The 27,515-nt window shown below is 41.8% G+C and overlaps 1 protein-coding gene across 1 annotated transcript; it reads right to left on the bottom strand.

The window, feature by feature from the left end:
* Positions 1-593: 593 nt before the first annotated feature.
* POU1F1 (POU class 1 homeobox 1) lies at positions 594-27,430 on the bottom strand. Its single transcript, XM_059720612.1, has 7 exons — positions 27,289-27,430; positions 23,705-23,854; positions 18,758-18,875; positions 16,855-17,096; positions 12,045-12,209; positions 8,512-8,572; positions 594-3,419 (listed from the first exon to the last, which is right to left on the bottom strand). The coding sequence occupies exons 1-7, from the start codon at positions 27,428-27,430 to the stop codon at positions 3,206-3,208; spliced, it is 1,092 nt and encodes a 363-aa protein (XP_059576595.1). The 3' UTR covers positions 594-3,205.
* Between the last annotated feature and the right edge of the window lie 85 nt (positions 27,431-27,515).

Below are 27,515 nucleotides of genomic sequence, written 5' to 3'. Positions count from 1 at the left end.
GTACCTGTTAAGCAGCACTTCAGGATTACCTCAAGAAAAGTTTTCCTGGGGAAAGGAATAGAGGTACAACTGCAATTCGCCACCTAAAGGACTTTGAGAAGAACATGCAGGGAAAAATTCTTAAGCTAGACAGGATGATCAGTAGCAAGCACCAAATCATAAATTGTTCCTAGAGAATGGATTGACAGGGCCAGGGATCTGGGTATATAGTTCAGAGCTGCAGAATGGTGTTCTGAAATAAATGCCTGCCTTTGTTAGTATTTCTGTAACAAGTATCTAGATGTTTTTGGACACAAGCTGCTTCATTTAATTAAGCATTTGTTTTCCATTGCATGAACATGGCATTGTCTCTTGTTTCTTTTTATATTGTTATGCCTCTGATGTTAACCTCCAGCCATAAAAACTTTTGTGAACAATGGGATTCTCAGTTTGGTGCTGGCAGCTGAGACTTAACTCTTGCCGCATATTGAGAAAACGACAAGCTACCAGAATATAAATACAAGCTTTTACCTTTAGTACTAAATATGTACAAACTATACTTTATTTTGTGGCAAAAAAGGCTAAAGTTACAATTTCTTGTATAAAGCCTCTTTTCTACTAGCAAAATAATTAAAATATATATATACCACAGTGTCAGTTTTTCCACGTATGCATAATGCAATATATTACACAACAATTCTACATTTAAATAGCAAGATAATCAAAGGTTACAATTCTAAGACATTGCATTCCATTTATTTCTTATTGTTCCCATTTTCTTAGGGAAGTGCATTTCTGTCAGTAGGCCACATGTAGGTAAAGGCTGAGGTTTAATCTTAGAAAACTGGTATTATTCTACTATGGGAGGCTTGTTCAAATAACCTGTAGATTGGAACAGTTAAGTTCCATGCATAACATGTTCCAGTGAGCAGGGGGATGGAATCCCTACCTTCCCCCCCCATTTAACAATCCATAGTCTTTTATACTGAAAAGCACAACACTACAATTCCTTCATGAAAATACTTTTGCTTAATTCAGAAAACTGGGCACATCTACACATGCATATTAATACAACACAATAAACACTGATGCATATCATGCTGGATTGCTCCTGGGGCACCAGGTTTACATGTACACCTGAGACTGCAGCACCTTGAGCTGGGATGGAGCAGCCTCATCTGGCAGGGGAGGTCAGCCTGCCAGCCTGGGGTTGCTCTGATCTGGCTCAGTGTGCTGTGGAGGGGCTGGCTGGGGTAACAAGGGTGCTTCAGTGTGGAGCTAGCCGGCAGGCAGCCCATGCACTGAGGCACCCTCATGCCCCAGCCTGTGGGACGTCAGCATCTACATGTGTACTGCAGCAGGGTAGTATTTGTATTTACAAGTACTACCCTGCTGTGGAGTTTATTAGTTTCCTGTGATGCCAAGACGTTTATTGCAGAACTAATTAGTCAGCTCCGCAGTAAACATATAGTTGTGCCCTGTATTCCTTTGTTTAATCTGCCTAGGATGACTCCCATAACTGCTAAAGTACTCAGGGGGCATTAGGGTGAATACTTTCTCTTTGGTATGTACTTATAGTGGCCTTGAACATCCTAACCTTTTCTTTCTAGATCCATTATCTAATTTTTTTTAATTTTTTTTTAAATTTTCTCTCACCATGTATGTGTTCCTTTCATTTTAGTCCTGGGAAAACACTAAGCTTGAAATGTACAAACATTACTTCTTGTTATAATGCTAATTAATGAGAACCATGTTAAAGAGATTGCATGACTATCTGTTACTGGTAAGTGGTGTTGTCACTGTTTCAGTTTCCTACACTCCCTTGCCTCCAAGGAGATGGAGTTAGGACACCATTTTGACTGTAGACTAGAAGACCGGCTTGTCTTCACTTGAAAACTAATATGGATTAATAGAGAGTGTGAATCAAAGTACAAAAGCTGTTTCTGAATATCTCCATGTGTAGACAATTTTATTCTAGAGTAAGCATGCTGCCTTCTTATTTAACTTATTCCACACGCAAAGTTGATCAGGAACAGATCTATGCATAGAGAAGCCTGACAGCCGTCTCCCTAGGTTTCTCTTCTAAGGCACATTCTCAACAGTAAAAGCAAAGCACCACATACCCTGTTCGAGTATACCATAAATTAAAGTTTTGATGTACCTAGATTTAAGGCATTTATAAAGCAGCAAGATGCTTCTTAGCATTTGGGACTAATTTGCACGTAGTGTTTTCACTCAGAACCAGTCCAAGTGGATTAGACTGTGGATTGGGCTATATCACACACTAGCTAGAGTGTCAGTACTTGAGGTGTCGTAAAATACATTCTGCTACAGTTAAGGTTGTATTCACAGCATGCTTCTATAATGTCTCCATCCTAGTAATATTCAAAGCTGTTTCCTGTGTTCTTTGATTCAGCAGCTAGAGTTCATCCTTGCTCTGGAAAGCCTGTTCTTAGATCTCTTCAAGTATAATCCCTCAACATTCAATATTGCCAGCTAGATTCCCACAAAATGGAATATGCAGGGGCCGCTTTGAAGAAGACAGACTGGTGTAACTAGTTCTGCAGTAATGTTGTCTCTGTATTATCTAAACTACCTGTTCACTTGTTATGTTCTTCAGAGTTCTAACCCCACAGTGGTGTTGCAGTTTTTTAGTGGGGAGGAAACAACTTGGCTCTCAATGTTTCATGCTGCAAAGCAGCCCTTTTTGTGGTCCCAATAGTTTTGGCTTTCCTGGAAGGTCCTCAAAGATGACTGCCATCGGAGGGTGGCAAATTACACAGATGTGAATAGTCAGAGTCAACATTCTCTCAAAAGCTACAGTAAGTAACCTCTTCTTGTATTTAATACAAAGGTTTTGGTTCCAGAGCTTCAAATTTAAAATAAATATTAACCAGTCAGTATTACTACAGAAAGACACAGTACATGAAAAGTACTTATTGTGCAGTTTGTCAGACATTTATAACCAAGTCATACCTATTAAATTACTTCTGACTAAGCAATGGCTTCCCATCCACAAATGCATACAGTGCCTTAAAAATATTTTCATCCTTTTAACCCACTAAAAGCAACAACTGTATTTTATAGCTGAAATGTACTGATTTTTAAAGGGATCAAATGGTTTGCTGCTCCGTTTTTCAGATAACAAAGTATTTCTTTAAAAAATAATAATTTAAAAATCCTAGAGACCCCTGTCCCCCAATCAGTAACTACGCACAAGGAAGCTTTACCGGCACTCATGATGTTCCTTGATAATAGCGTTAAAGGTGTTCTGGTGTAAGCTTGTCTTCACTCTTTTTTCCCTTTGTCGTCGATTGCAAAACCAAACTCTGACAACTTCCTTCTCAAGATTGAGCCCTTCAGCCATCCTCATGATCTCTTGAGAAGAAGGTTTACTTTGTTCTCCAAAGTGTCTCTCTAGAGCTTCTTTTGCAGCAATGCTGGATGAAAGAATCATGTTTATTGTCAATAACTCTCTCATATATCAAGGCAGCTATTTTAGGATAAAGTTAAAGGATGAGCATTGAAAATACAGCACAAAAATAAGAAAGAGAAAATGCACTAAGTGCATTTGAGGTATTTGTTGATATGGACTTCAAAAATCAAATAGACTTTTCAGTGTGGATTATTTTAAAGGAAGAGATACTAGGGTGGTTTCTCTAACTGTACAGGAAAACCACAAAATGTTCATCCTTTACATCCTGTGCAGGCTGTACCTGGCTACTAGGAAGGAATATAATTATGTGTACTTTTAGAAGTGTGACTGGCCATTCCATCTAGTAATAGGCAGCATCTTAGCTATGCAGAAGACACAAACATATCTGGAGATGCAATGTGTACATGATACAATTATTCTCACTCAAGGAAAGAGTTGCAACAGTGAATGTGTCATATTCTAATCAAGTTATGTATCCTCTTACATGGGTAGTCCTTTAACATTTTAAGAATTGTAAATTATATGGATCAGTATAATTTGTTCCAACCAGCAAGTGTCTCAAAAAGTCTAGTTTAACCCTTTTGTTTGATTAGTAGTCACCAAAGGTATGTTTTGGCTGAGCAGATCAATAAATACAATAAGTTAACAACAGCATTTTTCCCATATTTTTGGAAAGCTAGGATGGATATTGAAAGAATGTCACCTTTCTTGGTACTTATTTTTAGAGCAACAAGAACAAAAAAATCTTGGATTCACTTTATAAAAAAATGTACACCTTATCGTTTTGTGTTTCCTTTTTAGAGCCAGCTTTACCAGTACCTTATATTATTTTGGCCACAAGGGGGCACTCTGGGATTTAGTCTTGATGTGAAGTGGGACTAGTTCTCCTAAAAAGGTGGAAGAAACTTCAGCTAAAATTCTAGTTCCTGAAAACTTTTTCAGTTGTACCTTTAAAATAAACATTTAAGTTCTGGTTTAATTATCCTCGCTTCTTGAAATGAACTAATCAAAAATCATAATGTTCTATGAATGTATGGCTGTAGAATCATCAGTATTTAAACAGCTTTTAAAGGATGGGACAACATAAAATAATTCCCATAGCCACATTATATTGGTCTGGGACTTGATAGCAGGTTACTGCTATATCTGAGGAGGGCATCAGGAGCTCAGTGAACAACTATTCACTAGGAAACCCCCAGAGAAGACCAGGACCAATGGATACAAACTCCTGGAAGGCTGCTTCAGGCTTAATACCAGGAAAAACTCCTTCACAGTCAGTGTCCAGACTGTGGAATGAACTCCCTCCAGAGGTGGCGCAGTCACCTACCCTGGAGGTTTTCAAGAGCAGACTGGACAGTCACCTTGTTAGGGTCACTTGACCCCAGTTGTCTTCCTGCCTGGAGTGGAGGGGGCTGGACCAGATGATCTGCAAGGTCACTTCCAGCCCCTAACAATCTATAAATCTATGAATTATAGATAATTTGATCTGGGTGTACAAAGATCCAGCATGAGAACTATGTTAACGTGGTCCTTTTCTTTTCCAGTTTCTATTATGTCTTCAGAAACGTATTTATGGACAATTCCCACTAACTTGGGTATACTGTAGATAAAGATTAACTTTCTGATTGTGTTTGATACAGTTCCCAAACAAGGGTCCAACATTCCTCGAGTTATCTGCAACGATTCCTACAAAGTGCCTGGACTTTTCCTGCACTGTGTGTGTAATTGTACAAAGCTGTGTTTATTTATAGTATAAGGAGAAGCACTTAACTTGCCTGGTGTACAGATCAAGTGTTTGATGATTGCCAGCACGGTGCTCCAAACAAGTAATACAGGAACAGAGATACAGATGTCAGTTGAGTGGTAGCCTGCCATAGAGAAGTGCAGCTACACGAGACACTTAACTTTGCATTAGCATAGTTTACTGCAAAATAAGCATGTGCATCTACATGTGTTCATGCTTACTTCACAGTAAACCTCCCTAATCCCAAATAAATTCACTACCTGCAAATGCAAGTAGCAAATTTACTTGAGATTAGTAATGGTGCCATAGTACTTGTGTAGACACCTGACTGGGAGCAAAATCTGCTCCTGGTCAGCCAGCCACCAGCAGTGGGAGATTGCTCCCTGCCCCAGGAGCTGCCTGCTGCTAGGGCAGGCTCTACCACAGAAGCTTGAGCAGAGACTGTGTCCCCCCGTCACAGCAGCAGCCAGCTCCATGCCCCTGCTCCAAGATCATGATCGGGGAGCAGGGACTGGGAAATGCTTATCTCCCAGTCCCAGCTCCGTTGTCCCAGGGCCAGTGCTGAGAGACCCTTATCTCCCAGCCTGAGCTCCATGATTGCAAGGCTCAGGTTAGGAGATCCTTATCTCCTAGCACTGGCTCCACAACTGGGGTTTGGAAAGAGCTCCAGGGGTGCAGTAGATCCCAGCCCCCTACCCAGATCTGCTGGTGGGGTAGCTACTAATGAGCCATTTCAGCAATTATAGAAAGGGTTTGGGGTAAAAAAAAAAAAAAAAACACCTTTGAGAACCCTGCAGATTGAAAATCACATGAACAGGCATTCTTATCAACAGAAACCAATCTGGAGAAAAGTTACTCTTAAAACATAATTTGTATGCATCCTACACTCCCAAGAACAGCAGCAGAGCTGTAAAGGCTGTCTTTACACCTTAGGACCATGACTTGCTAGGGAATGGGCTGACATGGAAATCAACCCTCCTTAGCCTCCCAACACTAGTTGGTCATAGAGGGTGCTTATACATGTAACAAAATTGCCCTTTTTAGCAGTTTAATTGCCATTTTTTATCAATTTAATGTCACACTTTACACATGTGGCAGCGTATTGCGCTTTTGTCACACTGTACACATACAGCAGCATATTGTTAATGAAATTACTTCAGGTAGCAAACTAAAACACATCCTGATGTATTTTAGTTTGCCATGTAACAAATTGCAGCAATACATCCATCCCCAGGACCCCCTACAGACCAGAGGCCACTTGGCCCACCAGCAGCACTCTCCCCAGCCACAGGCAGGCTCTGTTGGGGGGGGGGGGGGGATAGTGGTAAGATGCTTGGTGGGCTTCCAGCACCCTGTGCACTGTCCCTGCCACCTTCCCACCACCTGGGACCAAGCTGGCTTGCCCCTGGGGCAGTGAAGGAAGGTGGCAGGAGTGCAGCTGGGTGTTCCGGCTGGAGAAGGTGGCAGGGATGGTACATGGGGTGCCGAAAGCCCAGGAAGGCTCAAAGAAGCTTGGGATTGGAATTCCAGCACCCTGTGCACCATCCCTGGCACCTTTCTCCAGCCAGCTCTTCTGGCTCCATCCCTGGCACATCCAGCTGCTCTTCTGCTGCCTTCCCACGCTGCCCCAGGGGCAAGCCAGCCCATTCCCAGGTGGTCTTAGGAGACAGGAAGGTAGCAGGGACAGTGCATGGGGGTGCTGAAAGCCTACCAAGCTTGAGCTTCCCGAAAAATGCCCAGGCTTCCAGAGTCCTATGCACCATTGGATCGGGCCAGGTGCTGCTTGCAAGCTGGGGCAGCATCTGTGCAGCTAGCACTGTGTCCAGGCAGCCCTGGGGGGCACTGCCACTGTGAAGGGAAGCACCGGGCCCCCCTGCAGCTCAGGGGCTGCGTGACCTGGTGGCAGCTCATGTAGGCAGGCTCCACCAAGGAAAAAAAAAAAGTGGCAAGAGGCCCCCAATTATTTTTTCTGGCGGAGCCTGCCCACCTCTCCCGCAGCCGGGGGGTGAGTTGCCGGCAGTGTCTGAGCTGTAGGGGGGGCAGTTCTTTCCTCTGTTGCGGTGGTGCCCCCCACCCCCTCCACAGGCCACCTGGGCAGGATGCTAGTGGGCCAGGGGCAGGCTCTGCCTGGGAACATAAAAAAAGGAAGTGGCAAGGGGTCTGATCGTTTTTTTTCTTTCTGATGGAGCCTGCCTGCAGCCAGCGGGTGAGCTACTGGTGGTGTCTGAGCTGTGGGGAGCCCCATTCCTTCCCTCTGTGGCAGCATCCCCTGGGGCCACCGGGGCTGGGTGCTAGTGGGCCAGGTGCTGGCTCTGAGCAGCTCTGGGCTCGCTGGCAGCTTTTAAGTAAAAGCCCACCAGTTAAAAATCCACCGTTTCAGTTTAGGGAGAACTAAACCCCAGTCTTGTGTACAAGGGACCAGAACTAGCAAGCAATCCCACTCTTACTATCAGCTTCCCCTATTTGGAAGAATTGCTGAGAAGGACATGTACTGCCACTGCAGGCCCTCCATGTGTTGAGAGTCTGAGCTCAGCACTGGTTCAGGTTTTCTGTGAACCTGTACTGCCTGTCAGCATCAGCTACTACCCAAAGGTATCTTAGTGTCAGGCTGAAGGCCTGAGGTGGAAGAGACTGTAGCCAGCATTGGATTCCTTTTAGTATCTTGGATTTCTCACCTCCTAATGACTGACTACACACAACAAAGACAGCCCCACCCCCCATTTATGCAATTAGAAGCATTTGTGATTGATCAGTGTTTTTGAATGATTCCTGGGTGAATTCGCTTTCCTAACAGAAGAAAGCAGAACATCTGAGTGGAGAGGGAAGTCCCCACTCCAATTCTCAACATGTTTAGTTAACAGGATTCAACCTATCCCCATTTCATATTGCTTTGTTTCTTTATGCATGTTTATGTGCAATCACTTTAGTAATGTGACATTTAAACAATGATGGGATTCCAGCCTGCTCTGTTTCCATATGCAGAGGGGGCTAAACTCTTCAAATTAAGAGAAAAATAAAAAAACACCCCCAAAAAAGCCAGCTCCAAGCATGCTCCCGTATTTGTCTTTGCCCAAAAAACCCTACTGCAGAAGCTCTGCAGGTCCAGATCCCTAGCAGGAGGATGGGAAATGAGGAGAAAAAAATGCATCATTTCTTTAGGTGGTTTCTAAATGGGATATATTTTCATTTACTTAAAAATTGTACTTTTCATTGACAACTTTCAGTTGTTTTTTTCTTCTACTAGCCCTAGATAAGGCATTTATGGGAAAATATAACTTACATTTTTAATCCAATGGAGGCATCTCAAAGTAAAAAGGACTTCCAGTACAAAGTTTCCTAAAGTATTTATTACCTTATGGTAGTTCTGCGCTTCCTTTTTCGCTCATTCACTCCGACCTTTTCATTGTACAAAGCTATATCAAATTAAAAAAAAAAATGATCTTCAATACAAAATGAAAGCCAAGCACAATCTTTGATAGAAATAATTGTTACTGATATTTTAATAGTGGGGAATGCCAGATACTGGAGATGAATGCAGAATACAGTTGACACTTGGAAATCTTCCCTCTCTAGGCCATCTGGTGGCTGAGTGGCATAACTTCAGGCTTCAGAAACAAGTGATTGTTTATAATGTAAAAAAAATGAGGGGATCTTTTCATGTTTGGTTTAAAGCAGGTTCACGATTTTTTCCCCCCTTTTTAAAGTTTGTGCTTAAAATACGTTTGACACTCAACCCTGGATAATATTCCTCTCAGTGGACTCTTAGCACAACCTGGGCCTGGCAGGCTACTGGAACTAGTCTTTGGCATTTTCAGGAAGCCAACTGTCAAAAAGCATTTACAAGAGCATCTGCCCCAGCTCCTGTTTTGTACACATACAACCACAGGTCACCCAATAAATAATAACCTACCGTGTGCCACAGGAGAAGCAAGGGGGTGGCATCAATGCAAAATTTATTACATTGAATAAGCTCACGTGATCCTAGGAAAAAGACTATGCTTACGACACGTAGGAAAACAGCAGTCCTTTCTGATCTAATGTTAAAGGACTCTTCTCTGTCCTGACCCCAAATCTGATGCTTCCTTTCCCTCTGAGTGTGTGAACAAGAGTCACCACCCAGGAGAGTGAGCCAGTACAATTTAAAGTCACAGCCCACCCAAGCAAAACTTACTTGCAGTAAATACTTCAAACAGAAGGGAAAAGGAAAAGAAGCAAAATAATGCATTCAAGGGGAAAAGTTTCTTTCTGGCTCCAGCAGACCAGCAGAGCCCCAAAGCATGAAATTACTCCCATATCCTTTTATTTGGAATATCATTCCCTAATTTCACTCCTCTAATGGTTAGAAACCTTGTTCCAATTTCCAGAGTAAATTTGTTCATAACCAGACTGCGGTCATTTGTATAATTATTCCTCTTCTGCTTTCCTAATATTCAGGGGTTTAGGTTGTAGCCATGTTGGTCTAAGGACATAGGCAGACAAGGTTCCTTGGGTGAATTTGATATCTTTTATTAGACCAACCCAAATGGTTGGAGAACAGTTATTAAGCAAGCTTTCGGGTTCAAAAACCCTCCGTCAGGCTAAGGAAGTGTTAGCAGTTACACCAACTGCTGACACTTCCTTAGCCTGACGAAGGGTTTTTGAACCCAAAAGCTTGCTTAATAACTATTCTCCAGCCATTTGGGTTAGTCTAATAAAAGATATCAAATTCACCCAAGGAACCTTGTCTGCCTAATATTCATGTACTTATACATATATATATATTCATGGTCTCTCCCCTCAATGTTATACCAAGCTCTTTTAATCTCCTCTTACAGTTTCATAGTAGCTAGGGTCAGGAGGGACCTGAACAGATCATGTAGCCTGACCCCCTGCCACAGGCAGGAATGAATGCTGGGTTCACAAGACCCCAGACAGGTGATCATCCAACCTCCTCTTGAATTTCCCCAAGGCAGGGGCGAGGACCACTTCCCTTGGAAGTTGGTTCCAGATTTTGGCCACCCTAACTGTAAAATATTGCCTTCTGATCTCTAACCTAAACCTTCTCCATCAGCTTATGACCACTGTTCCTCGTCACCCCAGGTGGTGCTGGGGAGAAAAGGGCTCTACCTATTTGCTGTTGATCCCCCTGATGAGTTTGTAGGCAGCCAACAGGTCCCCCTCAGCCTCCTCTTGCTGAGGCTGAACAGGTTCAGGTCCATCAGTCTCTCCTTGTAGGGCCTGTCCTGCTGCCCTCTCACCAAGCGGGTGGCCCTCCTCTGAACCCTCTCCAGGCTGGCCACATCCCTTGTGAAGTGCGGCGCCCAGTACTGGACGCAGTACTCCAACTGCGGCCTGACCAAAATCGCACAGAGGGGGAGTATCACCTCTCTGGACCGTTTGAGATGTACCTTTGGATGCATGACAAGGTATGGCTGGCCTTGCTGGCTGTGGTCTGGCATTGGTGGCTCATGTTCATCTTGGAGTCAATAATGACTCAAGATCCCTTTCCACCTCTGTGCTTTCAAGAAGGGAACTCCCCAGCCTGTATGTATGCTGTGGATTCCTTCTCCCAAGGTGCAGCACCCTGCATTTGTCTACGTTGAACCCCATCCTATTCTCGTCTGCCCATTTTTGTAGTCTGTCTAAATCTAGTTGCAGCCTCTCTCTCCCTTCAAGTGTGTCCACCTCGCCCCACATCTTAGTGTCATCAGCAAACTTGGACAGCATGCTTTCCACCCCCTCGTCCAAGTCACTGATGAAGATGTTAAACAGTGCGGGCCCGAGGACCGAGCCCTGGGGTACCCCACTGCTCACATCTCACCAGGTTGAGTACAACCCATCCACCACTACTCTCTGGGTGCGCCCCATCAGCCAATTTTTTACCCATCCAACTGTGCAGGCATCAATGCTGCAGTCACTTAATTTGTTGATGAGGATGGGGTGAGAGACAGTGTCAAAGGCCTTCTTAAAGTCTAGAAAGACTATGTCCACAGTGACACCATCATCCAAGGATTTAGTTACTTGGTCATAAAAGGCAATCAGGTTGGTCTGGCAGGACCTGCCTTTGGTGAACCCATGCTGATTGGCACTGAGCATAATCTCCCCTGCAGGCGCCCCACAGATGTGCTCCTTGATGATTCTCTCCAAGATCTTCCCAAGCACCAAAATCAGTTCTCCATTCCCCTAATCATTCTAGTAGTCCTCCTCTGCACCTGTTTCAACTTAATATTCATTTTTTAATATAGACAAGAACTGTACGACTAGAAATGTACACAGTATTCTAAGCAGAGTCTTACACATGATTTTTACTGTACTACTAATTCTTCCTTGCACCTGCTACAAATAACCAACTTAATATGCCTTGAATTGCATTAGCCTTTTTTTCTTGGCTGCATTAAAAAAAAAGGCTAATGCATCATGGTGTACATCAATTGATGGTATGCATCAATAGCATGTAGCCATCTTGCAACCAATACACCCAGGTCCCACTCTTCCTTCATCACCAGAAAGCTGTTGACTCCTATTTTACAGCAGAAGTTCTGGGTACCATGCACATAAATTAGCACTGTACTATTGATAGGCAATCATCAATCCTCTGGATCATGGTGTACACATAAGAGGTCTAGTCAGATATTTGATGAATAGTACAACATAGTTATTTGTATCTTATGAATAGTACCATCCTTGTACCATCTTCAAATTCCATTTGGTTCAACTGTTATTCTGTATCTTCATGTGGGTCTAACAGGTTTCTTCTCCATTACCAAAAGAAGTCATTTGACCTTACTGAATTTAATATAAATACTACATGTTCAAACACTAAACAGGTAAACAAAAAGCTTGACCAAGGGAAGTCATCAAAACGATTCTTGTTCAGGTATGAAAATAGGTGTTACAAATACCTACCTCCTACTTGTTCTGCTTCCTCCAGCCACTTGGACAGTATTGATTTCAGTTTGCAGGCATTCTTGAAGCTCAGCTGCAAATTTTCAAATCGGCAGATAGTCGTTTGACTGAATTCAGAGCCATGCACAGCAGCCAGGGCTTCTCCAACATTTGTTTGTGTATAGCCTGTCATAAAGTAATAAAGAAAAAATATAGAAACCTTAAGTTTTCTACTATGACTGCCTTGTATTAAGTCACATAGCCATTTGTTAATACTCTGAAAACACACTTTTTTTTGGGGGGGGGGGGGGACATATCTATGCTCTTCTCTCTGCTCAACTTATTTTCCGGGGAGAATGCAATTTTTACTAGTGTGCTGGTTTCAGGAATACAAAATGCAAACTCAAGCCACATACAGGTGTTTATTTCTAGCAGTAAGAATTTTTCTGGAATTCCAGCACCCCTGCAGGAGAACTACAGAGGCAAGCTCACCAGCCACTGAGAAGTGGACTCCCTAGGGCACCCCCACCCTTAGGGGAGCCTATTACTTGACAGCCTGTCCTCTCCCCTGCCTGGGAAGGACATAGGCTGTCAAAAGACAGCCCCTTCCATTTTAACGCACCCCAGAACGGTTGCACATGGGCTGATTAAAAGCAGGAAAGTAGGGCCAGGGATACCTTCCATGAACCTTAGTCCTGGCTCTCTGGCTTTTAAATCACTGTGTGTGCCACTAGCCAAGCAGTACACACAACATTTAAAGTCTGTGAGGCCAGTTCCTGGCTTGAGGGACTGTGCAAGTCTTACCCTGAGCCCAATCCCTGATCCTTGGCCTTTGCAATCCATGTCCCAACTCCCCAGTTGGGTGGCAGGGAGAGCATTTAAAGCCTGGGGGCTGAGAACTAGGCTTGGAAACAGCCTTCCTGAGCCCAATTCCCAATCCCTGGGCTTTGCAATACAGCCCAGGATAAAAAGGCAGTAATGGGAAGCGAGAGGGAGACAGCAAAGCCCCACAGCCTCTTTCCCAAACAGCGGACTTCAGGGGAAGAGGCAGGGACCAGTAGCTGCTGCTCCCCTCCACTCCCAATGTTTGTCTCCCACTGCCCAGGAGAAATGAGAGCTGCTGCCCTTATGCCTTCTCAAGACCGGGGTGACCCTGCAAGACATAGGAACCTTTCCTGCAAATCTGCTCCACCTGGTCCCTGGGAGGACTTAAGCCTTGGGGAAGTGTACAAGTGTTCATCTCCTGGGAAAAACTCTCCTGGGATCCACTTCTACCTGATTGGAACTGAGCTTTTTTTCTCTTGGAACTGTTATTTTTAGTCCAGGAGAAACAGCATAAATGCTTGTATACTAGTGGTTTCTACTGGGAGGGTGATGATTAGCAGTTATGGACAAAATCTCTTTGTAGATGGTGTCCTTCAATCCGAGGTGTCTGATGATGCTCACTAGCCCATTTTTGATCTCATATCAGTTTCATGCTTGTGAAACTCCCTTGGTTTCAGTTGAGTTATACAAGTTACAGATCTGAGCTGGGAAAAGAATCAGAACCCAGTGCCTTAGTTATTAAAAGCAAGGGGTTTTTATGCTATCTTTTCTTGGAACAACTGTATAGTTGGGACAGAATCCTGGGTACGCTTCCAGGGACAAACTTTCCCTCTGCATGTTATTAAACAGTGGTATTTGACCACTACAGGATGTATGTAGGGTCACTGCTGACTGCACATTTACTACAAATTTCATCAAGTGAGACTCTGTAGAATTCCTCACAGAGAATTATGATTTTACTTTAAATGTCAGAGGTCTGTTTAAGCCCATAAAAAAAACAAATGAGCAAACAAAAAGAGTTAACAAAAACCCAACCTTGTGCTTTATGCTTAATTCTCAATAATCACATTCATTCTCAAAATTAATTATTGTAATCACTTATTACAGGAATCATTTTCAAACCAAGTTTGATTGTTGTGTCCAGCTGCAGTTTCTCATTACATACCTGGGTTGTTAATTCTTTGGGGAAGGAGCTTTCTATTACTGGATATATTTGCACAATGCCTAGCTCAATGGTACCCTGATCCCTGAGTGAGCCTCTAGACAGTAACATTATGCACAGAAGAATGTAAAACTTATCATTTCCATTGCTGTTTCCAGGAATGAACTTAACCATCAGTTGAGGGTTTTACTGTGTACTTCAGATTTTTCAGACTTTGTAGATATTGGTCAAACTTAAAAGTTAAAAGTTACAGCTGTGATTCAACCTGAGTGCTGCGAGACCGTTGTGGGGCACTGGACTACAGTAGCACAATTAGCTTTGCAACCATCTGCATATCATTCACAAGATAAACCCAAAGGTTTCAAATAGGAATTTCTACTGTCAAAAACATTCTGACTTGTTATGACCCTGAATTCTTTGCAACCAAATAATTCCTCTTTTATTTCCCTGTAGTCAGAAAAGGAGTTAAAGCTGAGAACTGGCATTTTCTGAGGTGTACCTTTAAATCTAATGAGGGTGTTTTGTGTCTAAAAAGATTGAGAAGACTGTGTCTAAAAAGACTTGCACAAAGATTTTCAGAAGACAAAAAATAAATTCTTAAAGAAAAACCTCAGATTTTACCCAAAGAACTTTGTCTGCTTAAAGAAAACCCATCACTTTTGTCTTGATATTACTCATCTTGTTGATTCTCTAACATTTGTTTTCTTAACCTCTTCTTAACATGACCTTACTTTTGGAATGGATTTCAGAATGATTCATGGGTGCAGATTCCTGCCTACTTGCATAGTACCCAAGGGTTGAGAGAGAGACCTGAGAGAGAGACCTGAGAGTTGATTTAACCAGACACTGGAAGATCACACCAGTACACACAGGGCTCCTATGATGACCAGGAAAGGTGACTCTACCACCTTGCCCAGCTACTAGGATATCAGGGAAGAGCAGGAATAGTCAGAACACACATGCACTGAGGCAATGTATGGCTGCAACTTTGGCCCTGTGTGGGATTTTGGGGGGGCTAGTGCAGCCCCTGGATATACAAGTACACAACAAATTCAGGGTCAGGGTGGGTTATCCAAAATCCATTGAGTATACTTTGCCATACTCCAAGACATGACCCTGAATTTCTTTCCCTCCTCCTCCACCTGGGCCAGTCTTACAAGGTACTGAATATCTCTTGAGAGGTGCCAAGAGCATGCTTACCGATTTCAGCCAATATTGTCGGTACTACGCATTGCATGGTGTCAGATTCTGCCTAGCAGGTCGTTATCCACTTATAAGGCTTCTTGTGTACATCACAAGTTTATCAGAAATGGCACTAAATCCAATGCTGGAGTCCTATTTCATTTAGTAGGAATTTTGTTCTTATGTGTATTTAGAAGTAGACCACTGTGAATAATTACCTCTGAAACAGCCTTGGGTTCTGAAAATCTTGCCAATTCTCTGACTGACACAACTAAATAGTCATAATATACAGCAACTGCAAATAATTTTCCAAACAGATTCCCACTCTTGTCCTCATTTCTATACTGTAACTGGAAGATAATATCTCTCTAGGCACAGAAGTAATACACAGATGCTTCTAAGTCTCATAAATTATTTGATTTTATAGCATTTGAATTTACAGTAAAATGGAATACTCTGTAATGATATAATATATTGTTATAGAAGATAAAGCCAAGAATATACAAGTGAGTATTTATTCACCAAGGCGCCCCCGGGGGTTACAAGAAACAATGGCCACAAGCTAGCAGAGAGCAGATTTAGATTGGACATTAGGAAGAACTTCTTCACAGTTCGAGTGGCCAAGGTCTGGAACGGGCTCCCAAGGGAGGTGATGCTCTCCCCTACCCTGGGGGTCTTCAAGAGGAGGTTAGATGAGTATCTAGCTGGGGTCATCTAGACCCAGCACTCTTTCCTGCTTATGCAGGGGGTCGGACTCGTTGATCTATTGAGGTCCCTTCCGACCCTAACATCTATGAATCTATGAATCTATGACTCTTAATCCATAAAGATTTTGTACTTGTTAAGATTCTGTATTTGCAGTGCTCAACACACAAAAGTCATTTTTCAATATAGCACAGAAGGTACAGGATAAGCTTCCTCACACTGCTTTCCCGGTGTCCTTCAACCTTGTTCTTGGGGGGAAGAAATCTCTAGAGGACAAGGGATAATCCAGCAATCATGTTCATTCAACCTTTGTACTTCCCTGAGGCTACCAGCAGATATGACATGGGTATCTATTAACCCGGAACCAACATGAAATGATTCATTCATTTTACATATTCCCCAGTAGCCACCAGATGGTAACAAAATAAGGTCATCACTATGCACACCCATGGTTAAGTATATCAAATAAGAGATAAAAGTACTGCCAACTTACATGCACCAGACTTCATGCCCATGAGGTCTAGTGCGTGTAAGTTGGCAGTACTATTATCCCATAGTGAGGTGATATGGCATCACCTTGTGTAATAGAGCATGTCATGGGAAAGAGAACTGGGACAAGGGAATACATCATTTAGTGTAGGAAGTTGCAAAAAGCTCGAGCTTATGATGTGTCATACATCTCCTCACCAGAATAAAGCTAATCTAACAATTTGCTCTCTCTCGGTGGGAAAACCAGGAGTACTATGTGCACCAAAAAATCTTAAAATATTGACTGCAGTAATCTGCAAAAAAAAATGACCTTATTAATTCTATAAAAATCTTCCAGACTTGGGAAAACCTTGCCAAAGGTGGCCTAGCATATAATAAGGTATATTAAATTAGAAGATGAAACATGCAGAAACACTTGGGCTTTCATTTGGTTTTTCTAGCTGTCATCATCTGTCAGAAAATACATACCCAGTTTAATTCTCCTGAGTTTGAACTCATTGGCAAACTTCTCCAGTTCCCTGATTTCAGGGGAATCCATATCTATTGGCTCTTCAACAGACTTGGGTTTTCTACGGAATTCCTGCTTGAAGTCAGTAGTGGTTGGATCATCTCCAAGGATAGTCTGGTGCATGGGTGTGAAGCCATGGCTCAGAGCACAGGAACTGGCACTCAGGGCATGTTCAGGGAATTTATAAAGGCAAGGAGTCAGGCTACCTGCATGAAGCCAAAAAGAAAACCCAATACAATTATACTCCAATAGTGCACTGAAAACATGTTCAGCTTTGTAATCTTACAGAACAGAGAAGAAGGGTGGCCTAGAATTTAGGACATCAGCCTGGAACCTGCTGTCACTCTTTACATCAGTTTTCCAGGTGTAGAAAGGAAATTATAGCACTAATCTTTTCCACAGGCATGGAGGCTGCACTCAGATGCATAAGTAGGGCATTTTAAATACCTTAGGCACATGGACATTTGACTTGGTCCTTAACTGCTGCAAAAAATCATAGCTTCATTGAAGTGAAAAGATTTATCAACCCACACCTATTTAGGATTTGGCCTACAGTCCTTTTGTTTTGGTACCAAGAATACTCTTTAACAGATTAATACTTTTTAACAGATTACTATATTTATTGTTCAGATTGGATTCTATATGGGTTTGATTCAATGTGAGATTTATTTGAGGAAAGGCAGGATGTTCCCTAGACTGTTATACGATATTCACAATTATTTCAACTTTAAGACAAAAAAAAAGTACTGATTTTTGTTCACTCCTATTATAACAAAATGTGTCATTTAATCAGGATTAATGTTCTTTCTTACTAGGCACCATGTGCATGAACAAGCACACACGCAGACTGTTCAGGTCACAGACAAGGCAGATAAAGCACAGGGGAACCCCACCCCAAGAAATATGCAATGCTTTTTACAGATGGGAAACAAAAGAGAGCAAGATATTTCTTAAAGTACTAGATAGTTCACCCCCCACTGAAATCAGAGGCATAAGCTTTCATTGGCTATAGCCCACGTTGTCAGATGCTATGAATGGACTTGCAGAGAGCAGAGATATTAAAGGAATAAAATAATTTAATTACAAAGGATAGGAAAAGGAGGAGGGAAGTCTAGGGGGAGGAAGCACTTCTGAGAAGAAGGTAGGTTGAGGAGATCAAAAGGGGCACACAAACCAGTGAAGTATGGTCTCAACAAAGACTCTGGATTCTTATTTCATTGCCCGGACTAACCTTTATAACCCCCTGTGTGTTCCTCTGTGCTTTGTTAATCCCTTTAGATCTCTTCAACACACCTTCACCTCTCAGCACTGACCCATCCCCCTATCCTTTCCTCCATTTGTCCTGTCCTTTGTATTTAAATTACTTAACTCCTTTTTATTTAGTACTCTTCCTGCCTGCAAGTTCATCCATAGCATCTGATGCAATACACTATAGCTTACAAAAGCCTTTCTGAACAAGTTAGTCTTTAAGGTGCCACCCTGCCATGTCTTTTGCCTGACTAAGATGGCTAACTATCTCTCTGTACTCAAAGCGCTCCTCAGAGGTGCATAAGTAACTTTTGGATTGAGGCCTAGGTGATTTCCCGGAAGGTGCATAGAAAGCTTGTGACAGACTCAGGATTTGAATCCAGAATTCCTGAATCCCATCCCAATATCCAAACAATACCAGGTTCCCTCCCCCAATCTTTTTCATCCTTTTTCTGATGCTTTTCTTGTGCTGTTCATTGCTTAAATGTATATCTTCCAGAGTCAGAAGTTTAATAGAGATTCTAACTTTAACACGTTTGTTAGGTCCTTTATAGCATGGCTGCAAAAAGATTTGCCAGAAGTGAAAGGGAAAAAAAGAAGACTAAGTAAAAGGACTTGCTTTGTAGAGTGCCAACTCCATTTACCACATTGGGATGGGACATGCTGCATGTCTGTAAAATTCGACTCTGGGAGAGACTTGCTGATAACATCTCTGGAGTAGCAGGCTTGATGCCTAAAAGGAAGTGGGAAAATAAAGCAGAGAATTCCAGAACATTGACTTCTTTTGCAAGATAAATAAATTCATATTTCAAACCCCTTTTTGCCACATAATTCTTCAAAGGACTTCCCAAAGAACTCTAAGTGACACCAAGAAGGTTTGCAAGAGACACAAGAGGAAAGTATGATATAGAAGTATTTGACTGTGTGTGCAGAGTAAAGCTCATCTTTTCTGTCTCAAAGAAACACTTACCTTTCCCAATTCCTCCATTCTTATGTAATATATTGTTCTACCTATAGCTGACCCTGTAAAAGTTGACCCCTCCTCCCCCCTTTTTAAGATTCAATTTTAAGAAAAATAGTTTGTTCCCACCCAGATACATACTGATAAGTATAGATAAAGTCCTTGAACCTCTATTATCTTTTCAAAATCCCATAGGCAAATCAAATAACACACTACTGTTATGTGCAGTGGTCAGCTCAGATCTGACTGTCCCTAAAAGTGTGAAAAGAGTACATCCAGCTAATCTGTGTTTTAGAACAATGAAACATATTAGTGTCTTTTAAATAGTTTAAATTCCGCTTCAAACATTTTGGTTTACATTTTCAGGATCCCAAGTATGTTCCAAATAATAAATGGCCACTTTAAAAACTAGAATAGGTTTTAAATATTGAATATCCACTCTGCTAAAATATATACTTCTAAGGCACTGCTGTATGTTTCCTGCCAGCTCACTGTGTGTGGTGTTTCCCGTCTCAGTGGCTCAAGTAGTGACTTGCCACATGGGCTGCCCTGATCTGGAGAATTAAGGCATCCCAGCTCCCTGTTTCCTACAGTGAAGCCAGTAGTCTGAAAGCCTCAAGCCTCATGTAATAGGTACCAGGCACTTAGTATGTCAGAACTCCTAGCTTTATGGTACAAGTGGTGGAGCAGACCAAGGAGATCCCCAGAAATTACAGAGTGATGGTCACCTTGGTCACCCATTTTTTGTAACATCCTTTCACCATTATGATGGCAACCTATGTGACACCCTTAACAACCACAGTGGCAGGCCCTTAAGAGTGTTGTGCAATATCATCTGCTCTGTTATCATGGCAGCCAAGCAGATGATCTTGCATGGCACCATTAAGGGTCACAATACCTGGCTCTGAAAGGTATTATATAGGGTTATTGACTCCATAAAATAGAACCATATCATTCTGATTTTAGTTGGACCCCATGTATAAGTCTGCTATGTTTATGGTTCTTCTTGAAGTAGGGATAAGATCAATTTATAACCTGAACAATATGCTAAAATTAAATGCTTTGTCTGAATCTGGATTAGCTTTGAGAGATGGCTCTCTTGTCCTGCTATCCTGCTCTATTCTGCTAGTTTCTACTTAACTTCATTGGGTGTGTCTACATGAGATAATTTATTGTGTAGTAGTGTAGTTTACTACACAGTAAGAGTGTGCGTCTACATGTGCACATGCTAACTGTGCAGGAAACCTTGCTAATCACAAGTAAATATGCTACCTGGAAATGCAAGTAGCAAATTTGCTTGTGATTTCTTATTGCAAGGTAGCACTCATGTAGATGCCAGACCGGGAGCAAATCTGTTGCTTGTCAGCTGGCCACCAGGGGACAGGAGATTGCTTCCTGCCCTTGGGAGCTGCCTGCTGCCAAGGCAGGCTTGGCCACTGGAGCCTGGGTAGGGACTATGACCCCTAGGGAACTCCAAGCCCCACTTTCCAAGATCACAAGTGGGGAGCAGGGGCCTGGGGGATCCTTATCTCCCAGCTCCAGCTGCATGACAGCAGGGCTACATGGGAGATCCTTATCTCCCAGCCCAAGCACTGGAAGATAAGGATCCTTATGCCTTAATTCTCCAGATCAGAGCAGTCCATGTGGCAAGTCACTACATGAGCCAGAGAGACAGGAAACAACACACACAGTGAGCTGACAAGGATCTCTCAACACTGGCCCTGTGACCGTGGAGCTGGCACTGGGAGCTCTCTGCTGGCAGGGACTGGGGAGCCCCCACCCAGTTCCTTGACTGCTGGGTGCAGCAGGAGCTGGTACCTGTCCTGGTCAGGAGCAGGTCTCAGCCCTGTGCCCCAATCAGGTGATTAAGGCCCAGGTCTTGAAAAGAGCTGCAAGGGTGGGGTTGGTCCCAGCCACCTGCCTCGATCTGTCAGCGGGGCAGCTAGCAGTGAGCTAGCTGCTCCACTACCATATTGGGTCAGAGGACTGGGACCTGCCCCTCCCTTGTAGTTCTTTCTAAGTCCCATGCCCCTGACTGGGGATCCAGGGCCAGGAGCTCCCTGCTGCTGTGGCAGGGCAACATTGGCCCTGCCCTGGGCAGCAGGCAGCCCTCTAGGGGCAGGGTGCAATGTCCCAGCCCTGGCCAGAAGACAGCTGGTCCTGGTGCTCCCTGCCAGCTCTTTGGCTAGCACTCCAGCCCCCGGGCCAGCCCCAGGCTAGCACCCCTGGGCTTGCAGGACCCCAGGAAGTGGGAGTAGTTTTCTGTCATTAGCAACAAATCTGCTCCTGCTTCCCTGCACATTTACTCATAAGTAAACTGCTCCCGAATCAAATGCATGTGTAGACACACCCATTTTGAATAACAATTTATCTATGGCTTGATGGGTCACAAACTGCTAACACATGCTCAGGAGTAATATTAAAGTCTATAACCATCTGTATGGAAGTAGTTTCATGTTGCTGATTGAAATTTGAAAAAAATATCGATTTTATTAAGCTCTTTGCCCTGCATACAGTTTCTTTCCCTCTGAAGGACTGGCTTCATCTCCTTTCAGCAACAGGACCTCTTCAACTAGGCCTGTTGATTCATAGATTCATAGATGTTAGGGTCAGAAGGGACCTCAATGGATCATTGAGTCTGACCCCCTGAATAGGCAGGAAAGAGTGCTGGGCTCAGATGACCCCAGCCAGATGCCCATCCAAACCTCCTCTTGAAGACCCCCAGGATAGGGGAGAGCACCACCTCCCTTAGGAGAGAGCAAGTTGAATGTAATCTAGTAGAAAGTAAAGGACTATTATAAACATAGTGCTGAAGTACAGAAGAAAACCCCCCACAAATCGCATACTGCTGGTTATGACATATCACCCCTCCCTTGAACCTGTACGGAAAATCCTCAAAAAATTGCAATCCATACTAGACAGAGACCCTATTCTTAAAAAGATCTTCCCAGAGCCACCCATCCTAGCCTTCAGACAAGCACCGAACCTTGCCAACCTCATCACCAGAAGCAAACTTCCTCAAGCCCAGAACACACCAAAAGGATCCAGACTGTGCCAGGACAAGAAATGCAAAACCTGCCAACACATCTCCACCACCCCCACTATAACTACACCCCACAACAGAGCCATCAGCATCCCAGGATCTTACAGCTGCACCTCCAGAAATGTAATATACCTCATCCAATGCACCAAATGCCCTGATGGAAGATATGTAGGAGACACCAAACAACAACTGTGCACCAGAATGAACGCACACTGGAAATCTATCAAAGACAGAAACACCCAATTACCGGTGGGGGCACATTTCTCACAGGAGGGCCACTCTCTCTCCAATCTCTCAGTCCTGATCCTCAAGGGAAACTTACACAACACTTCCCAGAGATGAGCTCCATTTCATCAACCTCCTGGATACTAGAGATCATGGACTAAACATAGACATTGGATTTTTGATACATTATAATCTGCCTGGCAACTGACTTCCCAGCCCAGCCGCTGGCTTCTTTACTTTTCATTCCATCCAGGAAGAGCGCACACCAACTGCTGAAACTTCCTTAGCCTGATGAAGGGTTTTTGAACCCGAAAGCTTGCTTAATAACTATTCTCCAACTATTTGGGTTGGTCTGATAAAAGATATCAAATTTACCCAAGGAACCTTGTCGCTCTATTATAAACATAAGAACGTATTTCAAATCTTAACATATTTTTAATCATACAGCCTGCAACAATTGCTATGTCTCTGTAAGAATAATGATTCTTATTCATTAGTAAGCTAAATCACTAAATCATGCCAAGTATGGCATTTCCTTTGATGTTTTATAACTACTGTATGGTAGTAAGCCATATAGTATCCCCCTTTATCACAACACAGTGGATGGCAGGGCAATTCTAATAGGCAAACCTATTAGATGTTCATCTCTAACCTCAAACTACTCTGTTTTGCATCATGAAAGGCCAGAAAGGAAAACAAGACAAAAATATATATTTTTAATGCATTATCCCTCCCTTCTCCAAGATAAGGAAAAAAGGCGAGGACTCCTTACTGACCAATACAACAGAAAACAGAAAGCCCCAAAACAAGGAACTGAACATTCCCTATTTTGTCTTAAGTTTCATGAATCCTCCAATTATGCTATTTATAAGGAACTTGGTTTTTTCTAATGTACTGCACCACAGAGTTATGATCATGAACCAATACTGTCATATATGAAACAGGGTGAGCTAAATTCACCAAATGTCAGTAATTATTTTTTTATTTCATATTACTTGGATGCCCCAGCTGAGGTTAGGGGCCTATTGCACTAGGTACTGTACAGGCGTATCGTGAGAAACAGTTCTTGTCCCATGGAGATTACCAATCCAGAGAGTAACAGAAAGGAAGTTTTATCCCTGCTCCATAGACAGAGAAATGAGTTACGTAGATGTGCCTCACAGTCACACAGGAAGTCCACGGCATCACTTGAAACAGAAAGGGCCTTACTCTGATGCTTTAACCACAAACTTGTGCTTCCTCTCAGTGTCCTCTAACTCTTCAGTTCCTCTGCAGGAAAATCAGTCAATCCATCAAGCCAATAATTCACCTGTTAAGAGTTATTATCTCTTACCTGCCATCACTCCATAGGTAGCCTGTTGGTTTCCATAATGACAAGAAGGGACTGAATAATGAAGACCTGCCGGTGTGTTTCCCAAAGTCGTCATGGAGAAGCATAAATGGGAAGATTTAGGAGTTTGGATCAAAGACAAAACAGACGGGACTGGTAAGAAAATATATAAGGATTCGAGACATATCTGTTCAGTTCAGAGATTTAAGTATATGCATTATATTTTATTTCCCTCTGCATACTAACAATTTATACTGATTCTTAACTATCAAGATACAGTATACCTTCATAAATCTGAATATCAAATATCCAGAATTCTCAAAAATCTGGCACTTTTTAAAACTACACTAGATCGGGGAGCAGTGGAGCAGGGAGCTTGCACTTGACGGCTGCTGTTGCCATCCACCACCCCATGCTGCCGATCTGCGTGTGGTCTCTGCTCCAAGACCACCACCCACTCTGGGACCGGCTGCCCCTCTGCTTTAAAAAATCCAGAGTTTTCAAATTTCTGGCAGGTGCTTGGTCCTAAGCATGCCGGATTCATAAGGTTATACTGTAATTCTGTTGGAAGCCTATGGTAACTCATCAAATGTCTCAGAAGATTAGACAGCCAGATAGAAAACTGGAATAACCACTTTTTTTCCCCAAGAACAATGATTTATCATGCCAAATTGTTAATATACTGAAAGATGTAGACCCACACCAATTGAAAGAAAAAAATGAATACTACTGTATGAGTAAGGAGATCAGGTTCCCGATACCTATATTTTCAAGACAAGCAATCTGGGATGCTCAACTTGAGACACCTTAAAAGGCCCTGTTTTTGGAAGCCTGGGGCAGTTTGCAGGGATCCTCTAAAACCAGACCCTCAAATGTGTTTCATGATAGACAGGAAAGAGAAAGCAAGATACCCCCAATCATTGCCATAGTTGGTTTTGAACATTAGGCCTAAAGAAACATTTGCAATTGCAGCAGCACCTCTACATACAATGCATTGAATCAGAGTCCTCACAAGTGGCAGAAATGCATTTTAGGTACTCGACAGGGACCCTGCAGCAGCTGATATGAGTTGAGGGGAGCATCTATGTGATGTTGAACAAGGCTAAAGTTGAACAGGTTTTTCTATGCTTATACAGCTACAGAGTTAAGCAGGTGTAATAGGTACATCGTAATAGCTTTTATCAGTATCCATTGATAGCAAGAGACTTGTTACCTCTGTCTATACCCTTTGAGAGCTGAAAAGGAACAAAAAGCAGGACCTACAGTTTGCTATTACTAGGAAGGACCATGGCTCTCCAGTAACAAACATATTGGTTTCTTGGGGCAACGTTTTCACTGATAAGATATTCTTCAAACTTCTTGGTATTCCTAGTTATTGAGGGGTTTTGGCCACCTTCTGAAAGGAAAATATAAATAGCCTGGGCTGGCTCTAATCTCTGCTTTCAGTGCCATGCATCCCAAAAATCTCCTATGCATTTCTGCATGAAAAAAGCTGGTTGTTGTTGCTTCTTTTGTGTATTAAAGATATACACATAGATGGAAAATTGCACCCAGGAATATGAAAATATTGTCTACTTTTTAGTTACCCTAGAGAATAAACAGAAATTATAAAGTAAATGGAGCTGTTTTTCTGTGCCTGAAGGTTTCTCTATGTAACAAAGACCCTTGGCTACTCTATCAGTGAATCAGAATGCATCAACAGGAGGAAGTACATCGCTCTCTGAAGAAATGTTCAGAGGGCCAGATCTTCAGCTAAGGATCTGGTCCATAACATTTTAGATCATGTAAATGTGTTGTTATTTAAAGAATAAACCGCAATTTGATACATACATTTCTGGCTATGGGCCCTACTAATAGAAATAAAGACTAATGATTATCAAAATTCTGGTTCTTAGAACTACGTATTAGTGATGTATATCTACATTGCATACTGACATAATTATGTGTTAGGGATGTAATTATTTCAACCAATGTATTTATAATGTTTCACCCATTAGTATTAATGAAATCTGATTAATAAAAATATACCAATAAAAGGTTATAGCACTATATAAGTATTTACACTATACTTCTTGTATATACTACTAGTATGTATCATGTTATACTATTTATACTTCTCAAACAATACAGGGAGAGTGAGTTAAAGCTGTAGTGTTAAAGTGATAGTTAGCACAGTTTTTTAAATTTTTTGTACATTATTAAACCGTTCCAGTTATCAGTTTGCTAATTCACACACTTCATCATTTTCTGCCATAAAAAAATGGCCTTTCCAGCTTCCTAAAGATCATATAAGAATTGGTGCTGGAAAAGTATTCCATCATCAAAACTTTATATTTAAATTAAATATAGTATAGAACACTTATCTGTGTGCTTTGATTATTACTGTAACTGAAGTATACTTACCTACATTTTAGGATTCTTTTTGTGCATTAAATTAGACAATTATAAAAAATTAACACATTTTCAAAATTCAATAATATGCAATAGATATATGGAGGCTATAAACACTGTGAAAGCTTTTGACAGTTAAAAAATAAGACAAAATTATGTGTAAATATCTTCATACATTTCGTTATTTGGACAAGTTCTTTACATGTTCTCACCATAGTAGCACTGTTCGCATTGTCTATTATAAGTCTTGCAACCTATATTTAAAATTGAGAACATTTTCACCGTCACAGGTAAATGTTTTCTATTACTGCTCAGTTTGTTATAAGGCCATATTCTGGCTTTTTTATTGCATTAGTCTTCATAGCAAAAAATCCCAGCAACTCCTGATCCTGCAGTCCTATTTCAGACAAAAATTCCCATTGGCCACAATTGAATTTGGGCTTGTATAATGACTGAGATTCAGCCTATGACTATTAAAAGCACAGACACAAACCTAAATCATGTAAGTACACGTAAACATACACAAAACTATTAGTAACATTTTCTGCCAACGTGTTTAATTACTTACCATGAAGCATATGAAAAAAAAAATCGATTTAGAAAATGCTGCCATGGAATTATTACCAAACTTTAGCTTCTTGTTCATATTTTAAAGAATAATTTTGCCCCTAACACTTTGCTACATTATTCTCTTATTAAGACTTGCAATTTTAGTCTACAGTGCTTAATATGGTGGTTCATTTTTATATTCTTATTGAAGGGTTTTTGTTTCAAGCATGCTTAATGAGAAATCATTTTATTGAACACTCAAAGTACAACTCTTACCTCAGTACAACATTAATTGAGTCAATAATATAATTAAGATTAATATTCAATTCTTTATTTCTGGAGAACATTAATATTCCAGTGATAAAAATTCAGGTTCTGTACATCTTGAGATTACAAGTAATTTTCCTCTCTATTAAGTAAGATTTGATTCTTGAGTAGTTTTCATTTATAAACTTTTATTACTCACATTCAAATTTGTAGTTAGATAAATGTACATGCTAAGATAAGGAATGGAACTTGTGCTCTAAGTTACTTAGGCATTTCCAAAAATCCTTTCAATATTTAGATTCAGATCAGACCAAAAAGAATTTAAAAAGGAATGTTAAAGAGAGTATTGTTCTGATTATTATAAATAAATAAATAAGTACCTGTAGACACGACATTAGTGGCATGGCTGGAGACTGGCAAGCACTCTGCAGCACTATGATGCATCATCAGTGGCAGAGCAGCAGAAGAGTCCGAATTCAAGGGTACAAAGGTGTCAGATGAAGTAAATGCTTGACAACTCATTCCCACAGACGGAGGAAACACAAAGAAAACCCTTCTCCTATTTTCTAACACAATATATCCTGAGTGATTAAGAGCTGCTCAAACT

This window comes from Alligator mississippiensis, chromosome 1, assembly GCF_030867095.1.
Source record: "Alligator mississippiensis isolate rAllMis1 chromosome 1, rAllMis1, whole genome shotgun sequence".
In the NCBI taxonomy this organism is placed as follows: domain Eukaryota; kingdom Metazoa; phylum Chordata; order Crocodylia; family Alligatoridae; genus Alligator; species Alligator mississippiensis.
The sequence above is the reverse complement of the archived record's forward strand: the minus strand, read 5'-3'. Positions and strand labels throughout refer to the sequence as shown.